This window comes from Orcinus orca, chromosome X (assembly GCF_937001465.1).
Source record: "Orcinus orca chromosome X, mOrcOrc1.1, whole genome shotgun sequence".
Taxonomy (NCBI): Eukaryota; Metazoa; Chordata; class Mammalia; order Artiodactyla; family Delphinidae; genus Orcinus; species Orcinus orca.
Window position 1 is genome coordinate 131,004,913 of NC_064580.1, and position 9,890 is coordinate 131,014,802.

General features: G+C 63.4%; 1 protein-coding gene across 2 annotated transcripts; it reads right to left on the reverse strand.

The window, feature by feature from the left end:
• Positions 1 to 486: 486 nt before the first annotated feature.
• IRAK1 (interleukin 1 receptor associated kinase 1) lies at positions 487 to 9,091 on the reverse strand. 2 transcript variants are annotated; one of them, XM_004286438.4, is made up of 14 exons: positions 8,852 to 9,090; positions 8,601 to 8,768; positions 8,329 to 8,460; positions 8,106 to 8,209; positions 7,769 to 7,954; positions 7,554 to 7,618; positions 7,235 to 7,349; positions 6,438 to 6,556; positions 5,753 to 5,960; positions 5,367 to 5,432; positions 3,990 to 4,226; positions 3,039 to 3,474; positions 2,400 to 2,543; positions 487 to 2,011 (listed from the first exon to the last, which is right to left on the reverse strand). In XM_004286438.4, the coding sequence occupies exons 1-14, from the start codon at positions 8,985 to 8,987 to the stop codon at positions 1,950 to 1,952; spliced, it is 2,178 nt and encodes a 725-aa protein (XP_004286486.2). In that variant the 5' UTR covers positions 8,988 to 9,090; the 3' UTR covers positions 487 to 1,949. The 2 variants fall into 2 exon arrangements, with proteins under 2 accessions (XP_004286486.2, XP_033273549.2); XM_033417658.2 differs by having other exon boundaries at positions 7,554 to 7,954; positions 8,852 to 9,091.
• Positions 9,092 to 9,890: the final 799 nt, after the last annotated feature.

The window sequence follows — 9,890 nt, forward strand, 5'->3', positions numbered from 1 at the left end:
GATGTAAAAATTCTCAAGAGATATTAGCAAATGGAATTCAGCAATATATAAAAGGATAACACATCATGACCGAGTGCTGTTTTTATCTAAGGAATACAAAGTTGGTTTAATATTGGAAAATCAATTTATGGGGTTTACCACATTGACAAAGTACATCTATGACAATCCTATAGGTAGCATCATACTTAATGGTGAAAAGCCAACACTTTGCCCCCTAACATTGACAACAAGGCAAGGATGTCCGCTTTCACCGCTCTATTCAACGTTTAACCAGAGGCCCTAGCAAGTGTTAACAAGGCAAGAAAAATAAATGAGGGAATTCCCTGGCAGCCCAGTGGTTAGGACTCCGCGCTTCCACTGCCATGGGCCCAGGTTCGATCCCTGGTCAGGGAACCACGATCCCGCAAGCTGCGCGGTGCAGCCACATTAATTAGTTAACTAATTAATTAGAAAAGAAAAAGAACTGAAAGGCACACAGACGGAAAGGAAGGGGTGAGACTGTCTTTATTTGCAGATGAAATGATTGTGTGCATAAACTGTCCCAAGGTATCCACCAAAAAACTAGAGCTAAGGTGTGAGTGAGAGCCAAGGCCACAGAATGCAAAGCCAATATACAAAACTCAGTTGTGTTTCTATACACTGTCAATGATCAACTAGAAAACGAAATAAAAATACCATTTCCAATAGCGTCAAAATCCATAAACCAGGGAAAACTTAACAACCTGTGAAAGTACTGCTGGGTAGTAGTGTTGTGGATCTGCCGCCAGCATGGTGGCTTGATGGGAATGGAAACAAGAACCTCCAGAGGACCTGCGGGTGGGAGGCTAGGGTCTGGGTTTGGACAGTCAAGAACACTGAGATGAGAAGCACTGGAAAAGCTCAAGGCTTTCAGTGCCACAAAGCCTACAAGTACAGCCAGCGATCAAAGTGTACGTATTTATTACTCCAGGACGACTTGGACTTCACCAGTGCCTAGCTTCGCGGGGCATGTAGTGTGACTCGTGATCGCAGACACAAAATCATCCGAAGCCTGTGCTACAGCCCTGGGCTACTCTCAAAGACACTCAGTTACACCAACGCCGACTTGCTTCCACAAACGTGAGTCCCATTTTCATTTTCCTTCCTCTCTGTCTTGCTGCCAACTTCCTGCTGTCTTGGGGCTTCTCACTGTCTGGGTAACACAAGGTTTGGGCCTAGCCAAACCTGGGGTAGTGGCCCCTCTGTCACGAGCAGTGCCCGGGCCTGAGGCTGAGCCTGTGGCCTCTGGAGCCCGACCTGGCTCGGTGGCCTGTTAGGCTGGCTCCCGGCTCCCTGGGGAAGCCTGTGGATGCTGGCCTGCCGGGAGGCGCTGCTGCACTCGCTGGGGCCTCTCAGAACTCCCGCTTCTAGCTAGTGGACTGAACCACGGGACAGCCACAGCTCACTTTCCCCTTCCCAATTACAAGCAGCTGGGAGGGCCCCTGGCCTCATCGGTTCCCGTCATCAGAGTGGCTGCTTTTCCCCAGGGCTTCAGCAAGGTCGGAAAAGAAGGGCTAAGGGCTGCTGCTGTAGGCCTGGGCTGCAGAAGCCCCGCCCAGCTCTCAGGGGAGCTGGCGCCCCGCTAGTCCCACTGGACCACTCACCTCTCCTCCTTGGCCTGTGTGGCCAGCAGCCTTCAGACCTGCCCTCCTCCCCGCCACCGGCCCCTCCAACGACATCGGCTTTCCTCTCCCGCGAATGCTGGCCTCAAGGCAGGCTGTTGAGATGTCCTGCCCTACTGACAGCCAGCCGCAGCCGGCCTGGGGGGCCCTGAGCCCTGCCTGTGCCCACGCCCCAAGAGCAGCAGGGCCACCACCTGCCCTCCTCCGTGAGGACGGAGCTCCCAAGGCTGCCGAGGGTTCGCGAGCTGTGAGAACTTCCAACCGTGAGAACTTTGACTTCTGGGTTTAGGGATCTGACCAGGCGGCAGTTCAGCTCTGAAACTCATCACTCTCTTCGGGCCCCTGCCTGTTCCCGTGCTCCAGGCCCAAGTCTGCAGAGGAGGGAAGAAATGCCAGTCAGTTAGCAAACAGGGGGAGGCACTCGAGGGCTGGGCTGCGCTTCCCCCTTGCTCCCGGGGCGCTCTCTGGAATGGAACGTAGCTGTGGGGGCTGCCTGTGTTCTGGGAGCACAGGGGCTGCTGCCACCCCCAGGCTAAGGGAAGGTGCGTGTCGTCAGGAGGAGGAGAGCGAGCCGGGACAGGGCTGTACCCAGAATACACGATGTCCCAAAGGAGGCGTGGGGGCCGGCCGGGCTCCCGGCCGCCGTTCGAGGGGGTGACGGGCTCGGGGAGCGGGGGCCCTATCTGGGCCCCAGCAGAACGAAGGCTCCGAGTGGCCCAGAGGCCAGCCGCCCGGCCGCAGAGCACAGTCCTGGGGTACCTGGGAGGGAGCTAGATGACAGCAGCTGCAGGCTGTCTAGGACCCCATCCTCGTACAAGGCCAGCTTCTGCAGCATCTTCTGTCGCGCCGGGTTGATGACAATCTGGGGGGGTAGTGGCGACGTGGAGCCGCCCAGGAGCGGTCCTGGGGTGGAGAGAGGGCCCACTGAGCCACAGGGGCCGATGGCCCTGGAACGCCCTGCTGACACTTCTGGCCCCATGAGCCTTCCCGGTCCCCAGCCCAGCTCCCTGCCCTTCGGAAGGACAGAGGCCCTCAGCGCTCTGAGAGCGGGGCCTGGAAGGGGCCGTGCTAGGGCCCTGGCTAGCTGCTGGGCCTGGAGCCCGGTCCTGGACTGGGCCTTCCTTGCCCCCAGCTTTTGGGGAGCAAGGTCCTGGCCTCTCCTCAGCCAGCTGAGGCCGCGGTCTGGGGAGATGAGACGGCACGGGACCGTCCTCTGTGGGCCTTTCCAAGGCCGGGTGGGGGGCCTCCCCGAGACAGTGGCCTGGAACTTGCTAAGGACACAGGGAGCTTAACGGTAGGCCCCAGTTCTCTCCTCCCAGAAGGCCGGGGGTGGGGAAGATGGGGACTGCCACCAAAGGAGGCCGCTGGTCCCTCTTCTGGGCACGTGTCCCCAGGTACCTTCCACAGCTGTGGGCTGGAGCCCCGGGCTGCTCCCCCAGCTCGACTGTCTGGTGGCATCCCCTTGAGTACAGCCAGCCTGTCCGAGGGGTGCTGGCGCCCACACGGCGGCCCCTGGGCCAGGGCTGCCTGGCCGGGCTGGGCCCGGGGGGCAGCTCGGGGTCAGGTGCCAGGAATGCAGGGCAGCAGATAGGCCGGACATGCTCTCGTCGCTCTCCACGGGCTGGTTGGCGCCTTTCTGCAGCCGCTCTGGAGCCTGGGCCAGGGCTCCCGAGGGCGCCGCCAGGGGCTGCCATGGGCTGGCACCGCTCAGGGTACTGCCAGTGGTGGACACGTAGGAGTTCTCCTGAGGGGAAGGGGGGCTGCGGCTGGTGGCCTCTGGCTCCAGAGACGGCCCTGCCACTGCCGCCTGCAGCGTCTCCAGCTTCTGGTACGCCTGCGAGGAGGGAGAGGGGCTCTCAGGGCGAGTGGTCCTCACAGAAGGTGGTCAAACTGCACAGCGGCTCCGGGTCAGGGATGAAGAAGAGAGTTGTAGCCAGCAAAGCTAAGGACTTAGAATGGCTTCTCTCTGTCTTCTAGGAAGCGAACCTCGCTGCCCTGGTGCCCTCGAATGGGGCTTCTTCCTCTTCTCAGAGACAGAGAGGTGGGTGATGGGGAGGGGACTCTAAAAGTTAGGTGCAGTGGCACAGCACAGCCAGAAGGGGGCGCAGTAAAAAGCCTCTCGCCTCCCTCTGTGTACCAGGCGGGGTTCAGTGGAGCTCCGGCCACTCCTAGCAGAAGCACAGGCAGGCAAGGCACATTTGGAGACTTCCTCCAGAAAGAGGTCTGCGAGGGGCTGTGTCTGGCTCCCTACACGGCAGTGCCAGGAATGTGGCATTTCCAGCAGGCCACGGTCTCCCACGGGTGGCTGGCATCTCAGCTGCTTCCCTTCCCCCTGCCTCACAGGCCTACCTGGGTCATGGCGGGTCTCCTCTTGGCCCGGCGGTGCAGGCAGCAGCAAGCCAGCTGGCCCAGGGCCAGGCCCAGCTCTGGTGGGCACGGCCCAGGCCTGGGGTCCAGGTGCTTCTTGTAGATCTGGGTGGCGATCGGGGCGGCCCAGGCATCTGCAGCCAGACCTGCTTGGAGTGTGGTCTGGGTGCTTTTCAGGGCCAAACCAACCTCCTCGGCTTCCTCTTCAACCAGGTCTTTCTGCGGGACACGTAACGTGAGTGTGGTCACCGGGGGCCGTGCCTTCTGCTGCGACCCCCAGACCCTCGTCGCTGGTGGCCCAGGCCCCAGGGATCTAGCTACACACACAGCACCCGGGCCCGCTTTCACAGAGCTGACTTCCTGGGAGGGGAGAGACGCCGACATGCCTCTTAACCAATGGAAACTGCGGTAGGGAGGCCCACGGGGCTTTCAACTGGGGCCCAAGCAAGTGACACTTCAGCGGGGATCTAAAGGGATGAACTAGCCGGGGAGGGCAGAGCCGAGAGGGGTGGGAACAGGACCAGAGGCCACCTTGAGTTCTGAGAGGGGAGGGACTGGCAGGAAAGACTGGGGTTGGGTGGGGGTTGGCCTTTCAGGCAGAGGGAAAGGCTCTTACAAAGGCCCTGGGGCAGGCATCGGGGAGTCGGCCCGAGTCTGGGGGGCAGGTGAGGGGGCTTCCACAGCCTCCTCACGGTTACGGAAACTCGCTTTGGCTGTGGCACAGAGAATCAGCGGTCAGGCCCGAGGGGTGTGGTGCGCTGCTCCGCACGGGCGGAGCGGCCCACGTGGAGGAGGTCTCCTGTTTGGCTGCCCGGCTCTGGCACAGACCCACCAAGGCCCGGCAACGGACAGAAATAGCCCCAAGCCCGGGGCGGAAGGCCAGGAAACACAGCAGCTTGTAAAGCGTGAAGCACACGCGCCAACCGAGCGCAGACGGGCCTGGCGAGGAGCTGGGCTCCTGGCTCCAGGTCAGGCCCCGGGCAGCTTGGACCCGCTCCACAGCACTCGGGAGGGCTTCTCAGAGGCGGCCGCATTCTCTGCCACAGCCTCTCCCGTCCCCACGCGCCCACCCTGTTCTGTTTTCCACTGTGGCTGGCACCCTCCTCGCCCGCCCCCAGCCCAGGCGGGGTCTGGAAGGGCCCACGGCATCCAAGAGGACAGACATGTTTCTCCTCGGCAAGGTAAATGAAGCCGTCTGGGGCCCTGCCTATTTTCAACGATGAGTCAGCAGCGGCAGAGGCTGGCTCCCGTGGGGCACTGCGTTCCAGATCATTCCGCCCTCCAGGTCTACGCCTGTCTGTCGCCCAGAGCAGCACCTCCCGGCCCACCTTCCTCCCTGCCCTGCCTCAGGAGGCTCACCAGATACTTGGTCTGGGCACCGTGCATCCTCACAGCCCTCTGGCCGGTCAGGGTCTCCAGCACCACCTGGAGAGAGGACAGGCTGGAGGGCGAGGCAGGCAGGTCCACTGCGGGGGGGAGGGGTGCACAGTGGATGGGGAGGCCCAGCTGGGCGTGGACCGGGGCTGACAGGGGCACATCCCTCAGACAGGCACACGAGGACCGACTCTCAGCAGGGACAGAGCCGCAGCCGTGGGACTAAAGCTCTGGCGGTTTGGAGGGCCCACTTGAAACAAAAGAATTCAAAACTACAAAGGTGAAACGAGGTGCGGGACCGAGGAAGTGGCCTGCGCCGGGGAGGGCAGGGCCCTGGAGCTGAAGCTTCATCACAGGGCCCAGTGGCTCACCACGCCGAAACTGAAGGTGTCGGTCTCCACAGCCAGCCTCCCCGTCTTGATGTACTCCTCGGGCAGGTACGCCAGGGTGCCACGCACAGTCCGAGTCTGGGCCACAGTGCTGCTCCGGCTGGGGTTGGCGCCTGCAAACCGGCTGAGACGGGCCAGGCCAAAGTCTCCCAGTTTGGGCATCAGTCTCTCATCCAGAAGGACGTTGGAACTTGGGGAGGGAAGAGAGTGGTGTGGGCCCAGCCTTGGCCCTGGCCCACTCCGTGACCCCCCCCCCCCACCTGCCTGGTCCTGACAAAATCAGACTGCAGACAGTGGCCGGTGCGCCTGAGCGTTCCAGCCACCTGGGGCTCCGAGCACGTGGCCCCCAGAGCACCCTCACACGGTTCAGCCCCCATTCATCGGTGGGGCCCGTCGTTGGCCTCTGCTTCCACACCTGTCCCACACCGGGTACTCAGTGACCCAGAGCCCCCAGCCCTGACATCCCCGACCTGAGTCTCGAGCGGGAGAGGGTAGGCCCGCTCTCATGGGGGGCACTCAGGGCAAGGCTTCTTGGGCCCAGTGGGCCGTGGCGAGCAGGCACCACGGCTCCCTGCCGGCGGAAGGTTTGGGAGCGTGACCCCTTGCCGTAGACTATGTTCCTGCCACTCTGAGAGGCCCCGGGGGCCTGGCTGTGTCCCCTCCTCACCTCTTGACATCTCCGTGGATGAGGCTGGGGCTGTCTTGATGTAAAAACTGAATTGCCCGGGCCGTGCCCAGAAGGATGTCCAGTCGCTGAGGCCAGGAGAGAGGAGGCCAGGTCTGGGTCTGGAAGGGCAGAAGGAGCAAAGGGGCAGAGGGGAGGCTGCAGGCCACTGTTCTTTGACCCCCATCCTTCCCTCCACCTGTCACCAAGGGGTCTGGACGAGCAGTTGACTCTCCGGGCCTCAGTTTCCCCTTCTGGAAAACGAGGAGCAAAGTCTCCATGAGCTACTTCAGAAGAGGGTGGCGACTAAGCTCCTGCGGTGCTCTCTCTGCACAGCGCACGGGGCTGGGATCATGCCCTGGGGACCCCCCACAGGCTCTGGCAGTCCTGGCTCTGGGGTGATCAGGATGTCGTCGGAGGCTCTTTCCCCGCCTCCCCGCACACAGCACGCTTATCCTGAGCCCTTCAGCGTGAGGTTAGAGGTGCTCCTGCCCTGTGTTCGGTTAGCCCTTGCGTCTTGTGGGTGCCTCCCTAGATGGGGCCCCGGTGCTGTCTATCGCCTCCTTCCCTCAGGGCAATGCTGACGCGACCCTTCCGCTACCCTGCTTGCAAAGGGGAGAAGCCCAAGTCAAGCTACTCCGAGTCCAGAACCCCCTTTCAGAGGCACCACGAGCCAGGCTTCTGGGCATGCGGGAGCAGCAGGGAGGGGCCCCGCTCGCAGAGGCCGAGAGCCCAGGCCCCGTGTCCCGCTCTGCCCGGGTGCCAAGTGTGATGCAACGTGCCAGCCTAGGTACGGCTACCTGGACATGGAGGCGGTCTTCCAGGGAGCCGTTGGGCAGGAAGCCATAGACAAGGCAGTAGAAGCCACTCTGAGCACAGTAGCCAGCAAAGTCCACGATGTTCGGGTGACGAAACCTGCTTGGAAAAGTGGGGTCTGAGCACTTTGGCCCCCAGCATCCACCATGCCTTCCATCTGACCATCGTGGGGACAGTCCCTGCCGTTTCCTCAGCTAGCCTGAGCCTGGCAGGCTTTGGGAGACCAAGGGAGCCAGGTGCGTGACACACGGTCCTGGCGGGCCTCTCCCGCTGCCCGCACCAGGAGGGACACCACAGGCTCACCGTGACAGCTGCTCCACTTCGGTCCGAAAGCTCTGCTTCACCGTGGTCCACTCCAGGTCTGCCTCCTGTTTTGGGCCCAGAACAAGCAAGGGGCGGGGGCCTTGGACTGGGAAATCAGAGGGCTGAAGGAGCCGTGTGGGGTAGTGGGGGGAGGACCAGAAAAGTGAGGGTCGGCTAACAGCCTTCCAGAGCCTTTGCCTGGACGCTACACACACCTCCTTTAGCCTCTTCACAGCATATACCGTGTTCCTCATCACAGCCCGGTACACACACCCAAAGCCGCCCTCCCCGATCTTCAGCTCCTCTGAGAAGTCGTGGGTGCCCTGGCAAATCTCATGGAGGGGCCAGCAGAAAGAGGAGTGGGCCCCCTGCAGGATGGACGCTGGGCTCTCTGGGCTCCGCTGTGGGAAGAAACCCCAGATCAGGCGAGGTCCCGCCTCCTCCCCTCTGCCTAGCCCACCCCTGCTGGTCTGGCTGGGGCTCCCCAGGGTACCAAAGGCTGCCTTCTCATCGCTTGTCTCAAACCCCTGGGTGGAGGCAGGACCCACCTACCTTGATACAGGAAGGGGCTGCCGATGGCAGTGGTGGCTGGAGGGCAGCAGGGCTTGGGACAGGGCCGAGCTCAGGGTCAGAATGAGTCTGGGAGCCTGGAATAGCTTCATAAAGACACCAGTGAGAGGCAGACAGAGACCAGTGGCCGGATCTACAGCCGTGGCCAGTGTCAAGGGGCTCCTTTCCTCCGGTTCATCAGGCCAACCCCCGGGAGCAGCCTTACCTGGGGAGAGGAGGGTGGAGGCCGACGAGTGCAACTTCTGGGGGCTGGGGGCCGCGGCCTCAGAAGGTGCAGAGATGCTGTTAGGCCTCGGGGCGGTGGCGCTGGGGGGCAGAAGAGGGGCGGGAGGGTGCCCTTGGAAGCAGAGGAAGGAAAGGGCTGTTAGGCCCAGGCGAAGGGGGGGGGGAGGAGCTCCAGGGGAGGCCCTGGGCGGCCCCTCTCCCGAGGTCCTGGGGGTTCTGGGGGTCCCAGGGGCTCCGGGGCCGCGCGCTCACATGCCGTGATGATGTCCCGCGCGCGGAGCAGCTGCAGGTGCGTGAGGATGCGCACGAGGTCGGCCACGCGGGCGTTGCGGTTGATCCAGGGCCACAGGACGCTGGCCGTGCGGTGCCCGGAGCGCTCGCATAGCCGCAGCTCGGTCTGGTCGCGTACGATCAGGGCGGCTGCGGGGCGGGGGTGCGTCAGGCCGGGGCGTCCGGCCCCCGCGCGCCCCCCGCCCCGCCCCCGCCGGCCCGCCACCACCCACCGAACTGGCACCAGTCGGCGGGCTCCAGGGCGTCCATCACTTTGTAGAAGCGGCACATGACCCAGGGCGGCACCTCGTACAGGAAGTGCTGGGCGCCGGGGACCGCGGGGTCTCCCGGGCCCGGCCCCCCGGCCATGGCCGCCGCCGCCGCCGCCGCCACCGGGCCGGGGCCTCTCGGGGCCGCGGCGGGCGCGAGCCTCGGCCGGCCGAGTCCGCGGACACTGACTCACTTCCCCTTTAAGCCGGCCTCGTGCGTCGCCCGGCGGGGCGGAAGGGGCGGTGCCCGGGCCCTCCGCCAGGTCGCCCGCCGCCGCCGCCGTCACGAGCCCCGGCCACACGGGGGCGCCGCGCGCGGTCACTCCCAGCGGAGGCAGCGCCCCTGGGCCCGGCGATGAGGGCGGGGCGGGGCGGGGCGGGCTGCCGGGAGGAGGAGCCGTCTGAGCAGGGCCCCGAGGGCTGGAGGAGAGCGGTTCTCGGCCCGGGGACGACGGGCACAGCGCAGGCGTTCCAGAAAGGCTAGAAGCGGGCCTTGTGAGAGACGCTGGGAGGTCCTCTTCGGAAGTTTCGGTTTCATGCGGGAGGCTGTGGAGAGTGGTCAAGAGATCCAGGTGGGACAGGGTCAGATGGTGTCACACGAAGGCTCCCCGGCTGACTCCCCTCAGCTGGCCGTGAGGCTGGGTGCAGGAAGAACGGTCTGGAAGCTCAGAGCATCTCCACCCACCTCCTGGGCCCTGGATCCCATCTTTTCCGCTCCTTCAGGAACCTGCTCCAGCGATTGTTAGGTCTTTGCAGTACCTGCCATCTTTCCTTCTTCGCTGGCTCCTTCCCACTAGCACATAAAACGTGTTTACATGTCTTAGAAACAGGCTTTCAGCTCTGGCTGTCCCTCCTCTCCTGTCACACGTGAGGACGGCAGGCTCCGGCTGCTCCCACTCTCTTTTCTGAAGCAGGCACCAAGCTCCGTTCCCGGCCTGACGTCTCCCCACCTTCGTCCCACCAGGCTCTGCAGCCGCTGACGTCTCTGGACTCTCTGTTCCCT

Excerpts from the sequence above, each read along its gene's own strand:
- IRAK1 (XM_033417658.2), bottom strand. The coding sequence starts at position 8,987 with ATGGCCGGGGGGCCGGGCCCGGGAGACCCCGCGGTCCCCGGCGCCCAG. Across the intron at positions 8,210-8,328 it reads CTCCACCCTCCTCTCCCCAG|CTATTCCAGGCTCCCAGACT; the intron begins GTAAGGCTGCTC and ends GTCTTTATGAAG. Across the intron at positions 7,955-8,105 it reads CAGCCCCTTCCTGTATCAAG|CGGAGCCCAGAGAGCCCAGC; the intron begins GTAGGTGGGTCC and ends TTCTTCCCACAG.